Source organism: Haliaeetus leucocephalus, unplaced genomic scaffold (genome assembly GCF_000737465.1).
Source record: "Haliaeetus leucocephalus isolate CR32 unplaced genomic scaffold, Haliaeetus_leucocephalus-4.0 Scaffold238, whole genome shotgun sequence".
NCBI lineage: Eukaryota > Metazoa > Chordata > Aves > Accipitriformes > Accipitridae > Haliaeetus > Haliaeetus leucocephalus.
In genome coordinates, this window is record NW_010972674.1 from 411973 (window position 1) to 428983 (window position 17011).

At 42.2% G+C, this 17011-nt stretch overlaps 2 protein-coding genes across 2 annotated transcripts in view; both read right to left on the reverse strand.

Annotated features, from left to right (window-relative positions):
• The window catches only part of DUS1L (dihydrouridine synthase 1-like (S. cerevisiae)), a 15847-nt gene extending 14952 nt beyond the window's left edge, over positions 1 to 895 (reverse strand). Inside the window, exons 1-2 of the mRNA XM_010568141.1 lie at positions 885 to 895; positions 8 to 191 (exon numbers count right to left, since the gene is read on the reverse strand). Of these exons, the coding sequence (XP_010566443.1) occupies positions 8 to 191; positions 885 to 895 (195 nt within the window). The remainder of the gene's footprint in view (positions 1 to 7; positions 192 to 884) is intronic.
• A 2723-nt stretch (positions 896 to 3618) lies between these two features.
• The window catches only part of FASN (fatty acid synthase), a 43624-nt gene continuing 30231 nt past the window's right edge, over positions 3619 to 17011 (reverse strand). The window contains exons 30-43 of the mRNA XM_010568115.1: positions 16311 to 16430; positions 15136 to 15258; positions 12891 to 13114; positions 12405 to 12606; positions 11211 to 11362; positions 10622 to 10713; positions 10321 to 10472; positions 9789 to 10031; positions 8095 to 8283; positions 7340 to 7567; positions 6656 to 6876; positions 5983 to 6081; positions 5607 to 5858; positions 3619 to 4472 (exon numbers count right to left, since the gene is read on the reverse strand). Of these exons, the coding sequence (XP_010566417.1) occupies positions 4335 to 4472; positions 5607 to 5858; positions 5983 to 6081; positions 6656 to 6876; positions 7340 to 7567; positions 8095 to 8283; positions 9789 to 10031; positions 10321 to 10472; positions 10622 to 10713; positions 11211 to 11362; positions 12405 to 12606; positions 12891 to 13114; positions 15136 to 15258; positions 16311 to 16430 (2435 nt within the window). The 3' untranslated portion in view covers positions 3619 to 4334. The remainder of the gene's footprint in view (positions 4473 to 5606; positions 5859 to 5982; positions 6082 to 6655; positions 6877 to 7339; positions 7568 to 8094; positions 8284 to 9788; positions 10032 to 10320; positions 10473 to 10621; positions 10714 to 11210; positions 11363 to 12404; positions 12607 to 12890; positions 13115 to 15135; positions 15259 to 16310; positions 16431 to 17011) is intronic.

The window sequence follows — 17011 nt, forward strand, 5'->3', positions numbered from 1 at the left end:
CACCCACCCTCCCCCACTTGAGCGCGTGAGGCCTGAGCAGCATTTTTGGTTTTGCACTTTGGCCTCCGTCCCTGTCAGATACCAAGGTGAGGCCGTCGCTGAACGTCACAAGAACTTGGACTACACGAGGGGGTCTTGCCAGTCCTTGGTGTCGGATGATTAGGGCAGAGAGGTGGAAGCGATCCACCTGACTGAACCGAAAATAGCAACACCCACGACAAAACCATTAGTTCTGCAGCATTTTATAAAGCTACTGACCACCACTGGGATGAGCACAGTGGAGGATTTCCTCTTCTCAGCTGCCAGTACCTTCCAGAACATCCAAAATGATGCATCTCCAGTCAAAATGTGAGTGTAACTTTAGTCACAGGGCTTTAGATGTTTTTTCTTCACAAGGGAAAACCGCCAAATTGTTATATGCAACAACAAAGCACCTGAGCCTAAGCAGGGTTCCACGCATAGTCCAGTTGTTCAGTAAGTCTGTTGAAGCCTGTCCATTGACAGCCTTCACAGTTCAAGGTCACTGTCAAAGCCTACATTTCTTTCCCCCTCCCCAACTTCCTAGCACTTGTGGCTGTGAGGAACCCTGCTGCAAGAAATAGCTAAGCTTCACACTTTTCTGATTCTTTTCCACCATTTTCCACTACCTTCTAGAAGCCTAAACAACCAGTTCTCCTCTTCTAAATACACAGCCTCTCCAACCCTCCTTCAACACTCTCATTCTGTCTTCTGCAGCTGCTCCGGTTTTTTTTTCTTTTCTTTCTTTTGACCCCGAGTTGCTGGCAATGTGTCCGATCTTCAGTTATGGTAACTTAACTAACTGCAGAAGAAATAAACACCTGCTTCCTTTATCACTACTCTACCCTAAATCTTCTGGGTTTTACTTGACCTCCATCTCAGCACCAGAAAGCTTCTCTACTTCTGCTGTCTGATAGTGCTGTTTAAAGGCACCAGTTCTGTTAAACTGTGACCCTTCTTGCATTTTTTTTCGCTATTGTTGTTGGCAAGAGAGACACATTTCTTTCGCCTCAGGAAGGTGGTAGAATAGAAAAGGAAAAGAATAGCTTTAACGCTGATGAATGCATGTGCTATGTGCTATACATTCTTATTCTTCCTATTAAGGCTATATTGCAGATTTAAAGTCTACTGCCCACCATTTCAGCACACCAGTGTGGGTTTGTGAGCCTAAGTAAATTTATAGGGCCAGCAGGGGACCGTGTTTTTCAGTGTCAAGGTTAAGACCAGCATGGTGTAGAGAAGCCTGTGAGAACCTAGCTGAAAAGGAGAATGGAAAGCAACCATCAGTTGACAAGAGACTCCCACTTCAATTTCACCCAGGAGGGTAGATGTGAAGGACTTTGCTTCTGCCCTTGTCTTCTCAAAACAAGCAACTGCAGTATGTGATTTTGCATTATGATACTATTGTTTTAGCTATGTCTATCTGATGGACTACTGAGAAACAACAAGCAGTACCAGCACTAATAAGGTCTTTATTTTTGGCACACTGTATTCAGCAGCCAGTTACATAATGGGTTACAGGGCAGCAGCTTGTAATTAGACAATTAAGGGGGGGGGGAAACCCCAAACCAAAACAATTTTCTGCTTTTCAAATAACAACCACAAGAACATTGAGAGCATAGAGGCTATAAGTAATTCTCGAAGAACTTCTATTACTAAACCAGTATCTTCAAGCTTTGCTTAGATGAGACCATGCACATTCGTATTTATATAAAGAACTTGTCCAACTCCTGCTTCGATAGCTGGAACAGCATTAGTCCTTGCTCCCTCCACATAGGCCATTTAGACTTGTTAAACACTTTAGCACAGAACTATTGTACTTGTTTGCTTAATCACTCCTTTCTTTTTCCTTCTAGGTTTTCAATACAACCAAGGCAAGTAGGATTTTTTCAACTTTTTCAGGCTTACTGCAACTGCTAGTAGTTAAATTTAAAACAAACCAACCAACCAGTCTACATTTGTTCTATGTAGCATCCTGTGCTAGGACGTGCATGTATAGTATGCACATATGTCCAGTTCACATAGCCACCCTTCAGTATTAGATTCTTTGCAGCTGTAAGGCATCTCATCCTCACACATTACCCATTTCCCTCCTTCCATTACCACCTAACACCTAGTTATCATGCCCAACAACTTAATAGCATTTATACCCATTGCCTATCTAACATTCTCAACGACCTTGAGGTAGATGCCATTAGTCCCACTTTACAGATGGGGAAACTGAGGCAGTAGCGTTAATGGCTTGTCCATAACTGCAACAATGGAGCCAGAATTAGAATTTAAGAGTTTCCACTTCATCTTGTGGGTGTGTGGTTTGGTTGTATCTAAGGTACCAAAATCATGGCAACAAGAAGCCATGCTTGAGAATAATACATCTTCTTTATTATTGTTATTATTTCTACAGACTCCAAATCAAGATATGCCAGCAGCAGTTTTTGCTTTATACCAAGAAATGAGAGATTCCAGATGAAACACAGGATTAAGAAATGGTGGTAGAGAATAAGACAAAAAGCCAACCAGTGATCAATTCTGTTTAATACTAGGAAAGCCAAAGAGAAAAAGACACTCTTTAGACCAAAGGAGAAAAAAAACCACAAAAAAAAAACCCCACAAAAAAGAAAAAACGAACAAGACTTTTTTGGAAATGCTTTAAGCTGATATTATGTTGGTTTTATTTCAAATTTCACAAAAGAAATACTTTTTAAAACTAAAACCAGTTAACCCAGCCACTATCAACAGAGGGTGGTATAAGCAAAAGACACTAGGTCAGAACCTGCAGCAAAGAGCCACCCATTCCTGTCACTGGAATGCTCCTGTACTACCAGGATACTTCACTGGGGGATGGAGAGAACTGGTGTTTTAAAGCAGTTCTGAAAAGCACAATAGCTCATCCTAGTTGGTGCTTTGTTGCTACCCAGGTTTCCTCTGTATCATAAGTGTAGCAAGGATTTACTGATTTCGGAAAGGACAGAACCAGCATAGCAAAGGCAAGAAATTTTGTAATGGAATTTTATGCAAGTTTCCTTTAAAAGGTACTGTATCTTAAAATCATACCATCAAACTGATTACTTAGCTAACTTACGTGGGGTCTCCATTCTCATTACTGAGAGGAAAATGAATACACAAGGCTTAAGCAAGCCCTGTGCTAAATAAAATATACAGGGGCTTTGGGTAGATGCTTGTATGTTTGCCTGAGCTTTGGTTATGGGAGAGCAGGGCTAGGAGGATTTGTTCAGTTACCATTGAAGAATTCTATTTCCCACCCTGTTCCAAATGTCTGGTTGGGTGGTAAGACTGGAGGTGGGAGGGAATAGGTAAAGCAATAGTCTTAATACTTTACTAAGGTTCTGATACAGCAGAGCACAGAACCTTGCACAAATACAAACAAAGTACCTGCCTAGGGATAGGTTTGCCTGTTTTTGTCAAATCCAAGTTAAGGCTGTTCAATATAGCGGCATCTGTCAAACCATCCGCCCTCCCCCCGCCCCCCTCCTCAGGGGTGGAAGATGGCAAGAACCCTCTTTTCTACCTTTTCCTTTCTGAACAGGGCAGGGCAGTGGGGAAAAAAAAGACAAAAACCCTAACAACCCAAACAAAAGAAATCAGACTGTTCCAAAGATGCACTTTTTGTTTAACAAATGTGCAACTTTGCCTTGTAGATTAAACCTTCCCCTCCAAAAAGGGATGTTTCTTTTCTCCTATAACCCACGATAAATTAAAACCAAGTAAGAAGTCTCTGGTTTGACACAATAAATACTTAGAATATATCAAATTAAAAAAATATAGTTACAAAAGCCTCAATGGAATTCTCTTTCTGACCTAACTACAGACAGATTCTTCACAGACAAAAGGTATCTCCGAAATCAGCTGCAGCTCCTCTCCCTGCTCACTGGGCTTGGTCAACAAGTGCTATCACATACCCTTTGGAATACTGTTAAGACAAAACAATATAGAGCACAAGAAATCTACTCCTAAATTTGTTTTTCATACTGCCAAGGGTGTAGGAAGCAACCATCAGTGGGGAACCCTCATAGCAGTGCAGAGTGACAGAGTCACAGCACTAGAGTAACACAGACAGGGATAGTAGGGGAAAACAAAGCATAGGAAGGGAAGGAGGAAAGAGAACCCATAAAAGCTGGGAAAGGAAAAGACGAGCAAGAAAGGGACAGAAAAAGACCGATCAAGTTCAGCTGGACTTCCCAGTTCTGGCAGCAGAGCAGATGAGATGTTGAACAACAGGAAGAGTTCCTTGGGGTCTGTCATAACAAGGAATGTTGTTGGCATTTTCTTCACCATTGACAGTAAGTAAGCAGAAGTTAACCCTCTCTGACACTGACACGTGGCTCTGCCAGTGAGCTGTGGATTATCCCAATAATTGATTCAACGCCATCTCCCTCCAATAAGGTACGGTGATCCCCTTCAATAATATGGACAGATACTTTCCCATCGCATACCTGCATAGATATAAAAAAAAAAAAAAAAAAAAAAACCTTTACATTCACAATATACAACCAGCTGATTATCTAGGTATTTTAGGTTTATCAGTCTTCTAAGTTACTTACAGTTTACACCACTGTATCAAACTCAGTTGAAAACAGCACCTGTTTTACTCGAATGACACAGTTTCATAGATCAGCTGCAGGGCATGGTTTGGAACAGTGTTTTAAAGCACAATAGTTTGACAGCCTGGCAGGTAATCCACTCAAATGTAAGCTGGGCAGGAAGCAAACCAACCTGATACTAACAGAATAATTTACCTACAGTATCAAACAATAAATGATAAAGTAGCTACTTCCAAGCCCTTAAGAAAACTAAATAACTCTCCCCTCCACCTAATCATTCTCCCACCACCATGAATCTTCCTTTAAGGTCATTATGTAACTTTAATAACATACAAGTTAGCCTGGAATCAATAATGAATTTAAGTTAGAAGCCTGAAGGGGTAGGAGATGCCAGAAGCAGGAGGACAATTCTGAAAATCGCTTCCTTTTCCCTAGTATCCATAGCATAATGTAAGACACTTGACCATTTTATGTGAACAGGGGCTAAAGAACAGTGACCTTACCTGGACTACAGGCCAAAAACTTAAGTTTTTTTAGGCCCATAATAAACCCACATACTAACTTATAAGTGGTCCACAAAAGGTAACTAAAAAAAAGCTGCCTCTATTGTCAGAAGGCTGACACTTGCTCTTCAAAAGTCTGCCCTCAGGCAGTGGACAAAATCTAGTCTCCTCCTTTCACTGTAGGCCCCTAAAAGTTACTTCTGTCAAGTTACTCTCTCTTAACATCTTTATTACCGAAAGTCTGTCTAGAGAGCTGCAAGAATCAGCTATAGAAAACACTTATCTAATACAGCGGCTAGACCTTCTCCTGGCCCTCACTACCCTGAGAAAGTGTCTGGAACCAATCAACTCATTTGCTTTTGGGGATTTCCAATTCTTGTAAGAACACGATAGCTGCAGAATGATCATTTCTTTCAGGTTGGTTTCATCCCTTCTCCCTCAGTAAGGATGATTTTCTATGCTCCTCTTTATCAGTGGGAGATAAAGGAGAACCTCAACAGTCACCAGTAGGCCTCAGACTGACCTCTGAGAGTCTGTAGTCGCCACCCAGACCTTCTTCATATTCATTGTGAGATTTTGCCCGCATCAGCATCACATTTCCATGATACTTGGACTCCGGTATATACTTGTCAGCAGCCTTCAGTTTATGGTAAAAGGAAGCAGCAGCAAAACTGAGTGCTTCACGATTGATGTTTGTATAAATCTCAGTTATCAGGTCTGCGGCAGCATTCACACGAGCCTCCAGATCTTTCAGGGGCAGAAGAACCTCCAGCAGCTGGAAATATTAACATGGTTTTTTTTTCCATTAGTCTCAATATCTGAGAATCTGTCTCCATTAAAAAAACAGACCCCTCTTCTGCAATGCAAAGAGATATTAAAAAAACAAAACAAAACATTACCTTATTGTACTCAATGCCTGTAAACTGCTGAACAAAGGCACACAATGCTTCAGTCTCCAATGCAGCCTCATTTCCTTCAGTCAGCTTAGCTCTGTAGCTCTGGAAAAGAGAAGAATAAAATGCAAATATGAGAGCAATAAGCCTGATCTTGAATGGTAGATAAAAACAATTACAGAACAAAGGGCTTTGAATGGGGAAAGGGGGAGGGAGAAAGAAAAAAAAAGATAGACTGAAGCTTGAGGTGGGGGAAGAAGACCCCTTGAGGACAGATTAGAAAGCAAATCCGCAGGTGGCAATTGCTAAGAGCCTAGTATCCTCTAGAAAGTACAATGAAAATGGAAAGGAAGGCTTAAGCAAGGTTTCCTAGCACCCCTACACAAGGATCTTCTCTTGCAGGCTCCAGGATCTTCCAGAAGACATACTAATATGATTTATCATAGCAAGAGCAACATTTTTCTCCTAGCCCTTGCCAGTTAATGAAGACCACCCCCCATATGCTTCCACTCTTCAGTCATCCCTAAGCATTCACTGTCTACAGCTGTCTCCCAACTCCTCTGTCAAGAAAAGTCTTGTCAGCTTTTCAGATGGCTCATATCTAGAATAGTAAGCTCCCAGAACATGAGCCCGGATGACACAGGATGGTCCCCAGACAGATTTGCTTTGTATCTCTTACCTGGGTGTATGCTGCCACAAAGGAATGGGACCCATCAAAGAGGAATAGACTGTTGAGCGCATGGGAAGCATTTTGTTGTGCTTGCAGTTGAGAGCACATTTCAAAGGCTACACAGGCACCGAAAGAATATCCAGCAATGCGGTAAGGTCCTTCAGGCTGTATCTGCTTCATACAGTCAATGTAATAGGCTGCCAGGCTCTGTATGCTGTCCAAGGGAGCAGCTAGAACATGGAAGTGAGTTAGAAACAGACTCTGGTGAAAAGGCACTAGCAGAGACAATTATGTTTTCATGACCTCAGAAACAACCCTGCTGGAAACATCCAGGTTATTTTGAAGGTAAGTTTCTAAATTGCGGTTAGCAACTTACATTTTGGACAAGAAATACTAATGTTCCTGCTTTCCAAAGACAGGTAGAACAGCATACCTTGTTTTTCTCCTGCATGCTATCTGCTAACAGGGAGTCAACACAACATCCAGTTGTTCCACTTCCCCATACATAAGCTCTTCAGTCTAAGCTAGTACTTCTCTTGCTACCTGGGGATGTTTGACATGACCCTATGCAGACTTATAGGTACTGATGCTTGATCCTCCGAGTTTAAAAGTCTAGTAACAAAGCTCTCTAGAAGGCAACTAAAATTCATAATATTCTGTTTACAAATTCAAGTTGCTGAAGAACTGAGATACCTTTTGTGCACTGGAACCCATAGCAGGGCATATGAAGTCTGGAGGCAAGAGTGTAGAAAACTGCAATGGATCCTTCAATGGGGTGAACAAGGAAAAGAGGGCGCTCTGTGCTCTGAACATCATTGAGACGGGTGATCGTTGGCCCTTCTGGGTTCACCAACAAGTTGTTCAAATCTAGTTTTGGAGGTTTGCCAGGGCCTGTCTTCATCACTTGGGATGGCTTCAGCTCTTTGAAGGGAAGAACACCAGACGCAATTAGATTCAGGATCAGTCTTGGTTACGTAGCCATAGTCCTAAAGGAGAATCTCAGGGCTGCTCTGGATTAGTCCAGAGCTGACTACAACATCAGGGCACAGACATAGGCATCTTCCTATTGTCAGCTGCTCTGCAGCAACTTCATATGCTTTTACCTTACAGTAAGCATGACATTACATTTTCTACTCATTCCTCAGGCAGGTAAAAGGTCTCAAATTACATCCTGCACACAGCAGCGTATGAGTACTCATGCAGGCAGATACTAGCCAGGCAAGAAAGCAGCTTTCATGCTCTTACTTATACCCTGCCCCCAGAACTGGTAAGCCTGACCCAATGGTCAATGCACTTCCGTGACATGTCTGTCACTTAAAAGCCTTTCAACTATAACCTTATTTCATGATTTGATAGAGGTTTATGTCACTAGAAACAAAAGCAATGGATTGGGAGCTTAATTGTTTGGACTCAGGTGACTGGTAGCAACCCTAATCCAGACACTATACCCTCTGCTGTCCTGGACTTGGAAGAAAGTTCACGCAGTTTGTTGATTGTAAGGAGTCGAATTTCTCTCATGGTCATAACGATGTCATAGTCTCTCTCCAGTGTCTGGCGCACCTCCACACCCATCAAGGAATCCAAGCCCAAGTCTGCCAAGGAGCTCTCAGCATTCAGACTACTCACATCACGGACACCTGAGGAAAAAACAGCACACTAACAAAAGGCCGACTTCTTTTTGGCTCTAGGCCTCTGTAGCAGTCTTCTCAGCTTCCTTCTTTCTCCTAAAACCCGAATAAACTACAGCTACAGAGAATTACCTTTCAGGATCACCTAACGCTTTCACAAGTCACCTCTTCTACAATCCACAACTGGTCCTATGGGATCTAGTCTTTAGAGTACATGTTAAATGTGCATAGCTTTATGACAGGGGATGCATCAGTCCCAGCTAAATAGCTGTGAACATTGTCATTTCAGCTCTAGACCAAGTTCATAACAGTCAGCTAGAGCAATTTCATACTGGAGGCTCTAACTGAAACTGCAGTCCTAGACCTAACGCAACTAATCCTCAGCTACAATGTGAGATGAAACAGTTATCAGTGTCAGTGATGGTCGATTGCAACACTTGATGTCTATTACATTGGAGGAGGATGTGGTTCCTCTAGTCTTCATCACCTCTTCTCTTTCAACCTTCACACTGTTCAAATCTCTCACCCTTTCCTCACTTGTAAAATACTTCTCATAACAACACTTGCATCTACAGCTCTTCCTCCCCTCCTCCACCTTGTGCTGCCCCATCCCCATGTTGCCACCCTTCCCACCATTAGGCTTCTTATTAGCTTCTCCCTTTTGTTGTCTTCACACACTCTCTCCTTCCAAACTAACCCTACAGCTGGTACAATTTCCCAGACACTTTCAAATGACTTCTAAAAGCCATGTCTGTTATCCAAGGTCAGATTTGCTGCCAGTTGCTGCACACAATTCCTTAAGTAATACTCAGGAGGCTGTCAATTTATCAGCACCTCTTTTGTTAGAAAACAAAGGATCAGTACACACTTCCATCTGCAAAAGAGACAACTGAAGTGGGACATAGAGTTGACAGATTATTCACTTTCAACACAAGAACAGGGGACACAATGGTAAAAGAAAGCAGGTTCAAAACACATAGGAGGACATGGCACTTCTTGTAACACACAGTTAAGCTATGGCTACTAGATGTTCACATGGGATGACAGAGCTGGTAAGAGAATACGCTACCAGTTAGTCACTAAGTACATAAAAGCTACTTTTTGCAGCATGGGCACACCCCAAGGTGAACCTTTGAAAGCTGGAATAGCAGTCAGAAAGTTAGTCATGTATTTGCTGTATTATGTGCTGTCCTAGAATTTTGCTCTTGGGGGCTCTTCTTGTTGATTCTCTGTTTGGAGAAAGGCACCAGTCCAGTCTAAACAAAACACTGAAGCATGTGTGTGTGTATGTAAACACACTAAGGGAGAAAAGCCCACACTGAATAAACAAATTGATTATTGGAGAGAAGCAGCAGTGTAAAGGGAAAAAAAATAAACAAACAGTCCCACAACACACCCACACCACAGGAAATCAGGAGGAGATGCTGAACAGAGCACCTACAGCAGCACCACTGCTTTCCGAAAGCATTGAGATGGTAGACACTGCCTAGCAGTACTTGTCTGAAAGCACTTACCCAGGATGTGCGCAACTGCTTCTACAAGATCCCGTTGACTGCCTCCTTCAGTTTTCACAGAGACCTTCTCTGCTAGGACAAAACTGGACATGACAGGATGAGGTTGATTCAGGAAGATATCAAGCACCTCCAGGCACGAGCTGATTTGCTGGGGAATGGTTCCCCCAACCACAATCTCTCTGTTTCCCATTGTCTTCAGAAGGATACCCACATCACCAATGGCTCCCCATTGGATTGCCAGGCCTAGAGAAGAAATTGGAAGAAAGAACACACTAGGCAACTAACTAAAGCACATGGCAGCAACAAAAAGGAGTTAAAAAACCCCAGCTAAACAAATGCCTGTATTTCCTTTGTACTGTTAAATGGCCAGTACTCATTCACACATGAATGACTCAGGTTAACAGCTAGGAGAGGAAAGAGCCTTCAACATTCATTATCATTCCAGACAAGCACACGAGTTTCTGGTGAGCTGGTTGTCCTCTGGATGTTTGGTGAGATAGATTATTCTGTGCAATGTGTAAAGTCATCATACCTGGGAGTCCATCGTGATGTCGCTGCTCACAGATACGCTCCATGGTAGAATTGGCAAAGCCATAATTACTTTGCCCAGCATTTCCTCTTCCACAGCTCACAGAGGAGAACACAACAAAATAGTCCAGGTCTGGACACTTCTTACGAGTCACCCTTGGAGCAGAGCAGGAGAGACAAACCCCATCAGGAGAACCTGCTAACTATGTGTTACTGTAGAAGGCTGGTGCAAGACTAGAACAACTAAGTTTGATCAGCTCTATAACCATAAAAGCAGTTCATATGTCCCTTCTACAGACACTTACCGATCCAAATGAAGGGTGCCTGAATACTTGGGCTTGTTGACCTCCCAGAAGAGTTCTGGGGTCTGATTTTCAATCATGGCATCTCTAAGGACCTATTGGGGAGGGGGCAGGGGCAGAGAAAAGAAAAAAGGTGCAGTTTCAATATCTCCAGTTTCTCCGTTTAAATTTGCCACGTGGTTTGAGATACGAGAGGGTATCACTATGCAATGTGTTTTTCTAACTTTACAGTACAGACATATCCCAAATGTCCTGAAATACAGGGACAACATGGCTTTTGCTAAGTCTGCTTTTTTCAGTACTGTCACTGCAGCCTTCAACTGGCAAGTTCTGTATGGGACTTTTCTTGTCCCCAGGGATCTTGGGCAACATTTGTCTTATCCCAGAACTGAGCTCGCTGGCCAAATACTGTTGCTTCCCAGGTCCAGGGGCCAGATTCATAAGCCTTTAATCACCAGGTAAGGCCAAAGCAAAGCGTCCTTTGAAACACAGAGAGGCAATCTAAAACCGTATGAAGCCTGACTGCCCTCAGTAAAAAAGCCACTTGAATGGCTGCCGTCTCTTACAAGTCCTAAGCATTTTTGTCACCTACCACAGCCAAATTAAAGATGCCTCCAACCGGGCCAAGCTGCAAAGCTTCTTCTATCAATAGCTGTGTTCCTTCTAGTGTTCCAATATCACTGGTAGATACCAACACTTGGATTCCCAGTGCCTTCCACTCTCTAACACATTTAGCCTGGTAGCCTACAAAAAATGAAAAGTGAACAGTGTCTGAGATGAAGCATACAAACCAGAAGGCTTTGGTTAACCTGCTCCTTATGCTTTTCTGACTAGATAGGGACTGAATAGCTAAATAATTCCCGATTCATCTACAAGAGGAAAATTGGACAAAACTTGAATAGTAGATAGAAATCACTTGAGTTTCAGAAATATTCTGAATAGATCAAAGCGGAGAACAGAGTGGGGAGAATGTAAGGCGGGGGAAGGAAGAATAAGTACAACAATGGAGGGAAATTAACAAGAATTTGGGTACCAAGACAGGAAAGAATGGCTAGATTAGAGCATGGCAACAGATGATAGCAGCACAACCAGAACTTGAGAAGTGGAAGTATTTGATCTATGTGTTTGTGCAAGTGGTGTGATTGTGAACTTGCCAATAGAAAGGAGAAGTCTGTAGAGACAGACAGAAGTTTTGTTATGACTGAATTTGTACGAGGAAACACTGAAGACTACCATAGATAAGAAATCTCAATGCTGCAGCTGTAATCAAACTAAGTAAAAGTACTGATGTTATCAGATAGGGCACATCTTTACAGATAAGCTATCTGAAGGAGCAAAAGCAAGCAAGCATCCACACACATAACTTGAAAGACAGAGTATCTTTACCAAGGAGTCTACAGGCCTTTCCTTGTGGCATGTGATCCACCATGCTACAGCCACTGGACAAATCAATGAGGTAGCCAGATACAGACTTTGTAGAGGGGGTAAAGGTAAAAGTAAGGCTGCAGAAGAAATACTGGGTAAGGGAGAAAATGCGTTGATAGAATTAGGAAGCATAACGAGAGAGGAAAGAAGCAGCTGGAAAAGAAGTCATGTTAAAAGATACTTCCTCCTTTAGAATAAAGGGGACAACAGCTTGTTTGAAGCGAGAGAATACATACATGAGAGGAAAGAGATCAAGAACATTATTATTTGCTGATAGGACACTTAAAAATGGAGAGATGCTACAAATTGAGGTCTGTTGAAAGACAGTCATGTTCCCTGCTCCTTTATGATTTTTGCTTACCAGTTCGTATGCCAGAACGAGATGTCAGTATAAGCTTCTGTGCTCCCCTCTCAACCAGCCACTGTGCCAACTCAAGCCCAAATCCTCCTAGGCCCCCTGTGATGATGTAAGACTTGGTAGATGGACAGGAGGTTCGGGAGATGGCAGAGATTTTAACTGGTTCAGACCTTCTTAAAGGATATTCCTTTTCCTCTTCTTGGACCTTTCCCCCCGCAAAAGAAAAAAAAGAAAGAAAAAAGTAGTTAAGATCAGATACACAATGCATTTCTTATCTTTCCTAATATGTTCCTCCAGGCAATGGGAATGAACCTTTTAGAATCAGTGACAGACTCGACAGTTACATTCGTTACAATGTCAACAGTAAAAACAATAACCCTGTGCTGTCCTAGTTATACAATTTCAACTTGAACTGGACCAAAATATCCAATATAGCCACCTACAGAGGATGACAGATACATCGGAGAATCAAAGTCATTATCTCATTACCTTGATCATAACTTTGCCAATATGTTTTCCTTGCGCCATGAATCTGAAGGCAGCTTCTACCTCTTCTTTGTTGAAGACTGTACTCCTCAGGGGCTTTACTACACCATCTTTTATGCCTTTTTTCAACAACTCTGATACTGCTTCCCACTCTTGGTTTCCAGCCTCAAAGATTGCATCTAGTAGGATGCCATGAAATGCCACATTCTTGAGGAAGAGAGCCATTCCTAGAAAAAGCAATTTGGTTATGACCTGATGCTGCTGACATTTCAAAACAGAGACTATCTTCTGTGTTGGTCAGTAGTGTAAGACTGAGTAGTAAAGCAGTCATTAGTTGCTAGAATTCTACATTTTCCAAACTAATTCTTGCATATACTCTCTAAATGCTATACTAATTAGGTTGTTCTCTTACAAGCAAACCAATTTAACAGAAACTCCACTCACAAAAATTGTGTGTCAAGATGACAAGCTATGACATGGTCAGTCTGATATTAAAAAGGACATTTTGTGTCTAGTGAGAGCTGAGTTAGTCACAGAGGAGCTAGAATCCCACGTACATCCTGTCCATCTCCACAGGAAACTCTTGCTCATAGGATTTTCCATGATGCTAGGATCTTTTCAAATTAGCATAAGAAAGGAGACCGTCAACCCTTGCTATATGCAATTGTTCTACACCAGGAGAACATTCTTATAATTTTTCACTAACATATTGCATTATAACATTCAAATTTGTTTGCCCATCCAAGAGAAATCAGGTTAATTTTGACCCTGTGCCATCAAAAACTGGGAGGTGCTATTGATTCTCTCAAGGGACAAGAGGCCTTGCAGAGGGGTCTGGATATACTGGAACACTGGGCAATCATCAATGACATGTGAAGTTTAACAGGAACAAATGCCAGATTCTGCACCTGAGACCGAGTAACACCAGACAAGTATAAATTGGGAGAGGAGTGGCTGGAGAGCAGCTGTGCAGAATGGGGTCTGAGGGTGCTGGTTGACAGCAGGCTCAGAGCCAGCAGTGTGCCCTGGCAGCCAAGAGGGCAAACTGCATCCTGGGATGCATCAAATACAGCATAACCAGCTGGTCAAGAGAGGTGATTATCCCACTGTATTCAGCATTGGTGTGGCCTCACCTTCAGTACTGTGTGCAGTTCTGGGCCCCTCAATTTAAAAAGGATGCGAAGGTACTTGAATGGGTCCATAGGAGGACAACAAAGCTGGTGAAGGGTCTGGAAGGGATGTCCTATGAGGAGCAGCTAAAGACTTTGGGTTTGTCTAGTTTGGGGAAAAGGAGGCTGAGGGGCGACCTCATTGCTCTCTGCAGCTTCCCGAGGAGGGGAAGGGGAGAGGGAGGTGCTGATTTCTTCTCCCTGTATCCAGTGATAGGACACGTGGAAATGGCTCAAAGCTGCGTTATGGGCAGTTCAGACTAGGTATTAGGAAACATTTTTTTACCAAAAGGGTGGTCAAACACTGGAACAGACTTCCTAGAGAGGTGGTTGATGCACCATGCCTGTCTGTGTTTAAGAGGCATCTGGAAAATGCTCTTAAATAATACGCTTTAATTTTTGGTTGGCCCTGAAGGGGTCAGGCAGTTGGACTAGATGATCATTGCAGGTCCCTTCCAACTGGAACTATCATACTCTATTCAAAATGGCACATATATTTAGTGAAATAACAAATTAAGGTTATCCCAAGGTCAGGTTCTCTGTAGTTATCTGAAAAATTCCAACTACTTTCACTTTACAAATTATCAAGTTTACCCAGAACAGAGGGCAAAACTGCAGCTTGTATATGCATGAACTTCATTTGCTAAGTTTTACAGTGCACTTATTTATTACAAATAGATGTTACATCGCAAAAAGTTTAATTCAAGTCCAAAGGATCTATGAAATCTACAAGCTAACAGACACTGGTAAACACTGCCCTGTGAAATAAAAGCTGCTTCTTACTACCTTCCTATCCAAACACTTTGTGGGCAACATGCCCTATACTGATTTTAAAGAAAGGCAATGAAGTTATCTTGCATGTTTTATGCAGGCTTCCAGAAAAATGCCAAGTGTCATGCTTCTACAGGAAGGTATTTGTTTAAAAGACCACATAAACTGTTAGTGATAAAAGTGAAAACAAGTACTGCAGCTAAAAGCTTTTCTAAATTTGAAGATTAGTCTGTGTTAAGATAGTATATAGGTTGTGCTGTCTCGCTTGCTTAAACCTAATTAGATGTATTTCTGATGCCCCATCTTACCAAGCTGACTGTTGTTAGACAGATCAAATTTGCCTATTTCCAAAAAGCGCCCATGTCGAGCAAGACAACGCAAACTGGCTTGGAGCTTCTCTTCTGCCAAGGAATTTAACACGAGGTTGACACCTGCAATGAAAGGAGAGGCAACTATTTAATAAACTCAACTCTGCTGAGAGCCTAACACTGTTTTTCAGTGACTCATTTTGTCTTTAGAAAGTGTGTTGTGGTTTAACCCCAGCCAGCAACTAAGCACCACTCAGCTGCTCACTCACTCCCCCCCACCCAGTGGGATGGGGGAGAGAATCGAAAAAAGAAAAAAAAAAAAGAAAAAAGAAAAAAAGTAAAACTCATGGGTTGAGATAAGAATAGTTTAATAGAACAGATGACTAATAATGATAATAACACTAATAAAATGACAATAACAATAATAATGAAAGGATTGGAATATACAAGTGATGCACAATGCAATTACTCACCACCTGCTGACTAATGCCCAGTTAGTCCCCCGACTGGCAATTCCCCCCAGTTTATATACTAGACATGTGTTGTGGTTTAACTCCAGCCAGCAACTAAACACCACGCAGCCGCTCACTCACCCCGAGCGGCGATTCCCTGCCCCCACTTCCCAGTTCCTATACTGGATGGGACGTCACATGGTATGGAATACACCATTGGCCAGTTTGGGTCAGATGCCCTGGCTGTGTCCTGTGCCAACTTCTTGTGCCCCTCCAGCTTTCTCGCTGGCTGGGCATAAGAAGCTGAAAAATCCTTGACTATAGTCTAAACATTACTTAGCAACAACTGAAAACATCAGTGTTATCAACATTCTTCGCATACTGAACTCAAAACATAGCACTGTACCAGCTACTAGGAAGAGAGTTAACTCTATCCCAGCTGAAACCAGGACAGTATCACGTCACATGGTATAGACTATCCCTTTGGCCAGTTTGGGTCTGCTGCCCTGGCTGTATCCCCTCCCAACTTCTTGTGCCCCTCTAGCCTTCTTGCTGGCTGGGCATGAGAAACTAAAAAAAAATCCTTGACTTTAAACTCAAAACATAACACTATACCAGCTACTAGGAAGACAATTAACTCTATCCCAGACAAAGCCAGGACAAAGTGCAACTGCATAATGTGGCATAGCTGACAAAAGAAGGAAAAACATTCCTTGAACTTACCTTTTCCATTGGTAACTCGCAGTATATGTTGCTCAAAGGTAGTATTTCGGGAGCTGGCAAAGCTATTAGCATCCAGCTGTGGGAACCTTGCTTGGAGATACTCGCGTTTCTCAGTGGAGCCTGGAAATAGAAGACAGGCTGAATGATGCCAGTACTTTTACACTAAGTTTTTTATGATGAAACAGCCCATTTTCATCTGCATATCTTTTCCCAAGGACTGTAAGTCTGAGCAGCCATCAATGACTTGCTTCAAAGCTCTCAAGGTGTCAGACCTTAGGACAAAGGTGGTCTAGTTGTTAGTGCTCATTTATGAGCTAGAGCAAGGACCAGAAACAGACCAAGCTTTACAATGGATAGACATTCTTTGATCACATTACTGAATTTCAAATGAAGAAGCCTTGCTCTTCTTTCATACTTCCGATTACATCGTGAACAGAGGTAGATAAATTTGTCTGTGCTGTGGAAGTTTCAAGTGCATAGTCAGTAGCTGTATTTACCATGTATCCTGCTCTCAGTCTAGAAACTAGATCGAAGTTACAGGAGATCATATTGGGGGGAAAGTATAGACATAAATATGTATTTTTATATATAAACACATGTGCGCTCACGCACACACACACTTCCTCTCTTTTTATACATATATATAATATAAATATTATATTTTATATATATATATATATATATATAATATAATTCCCCCC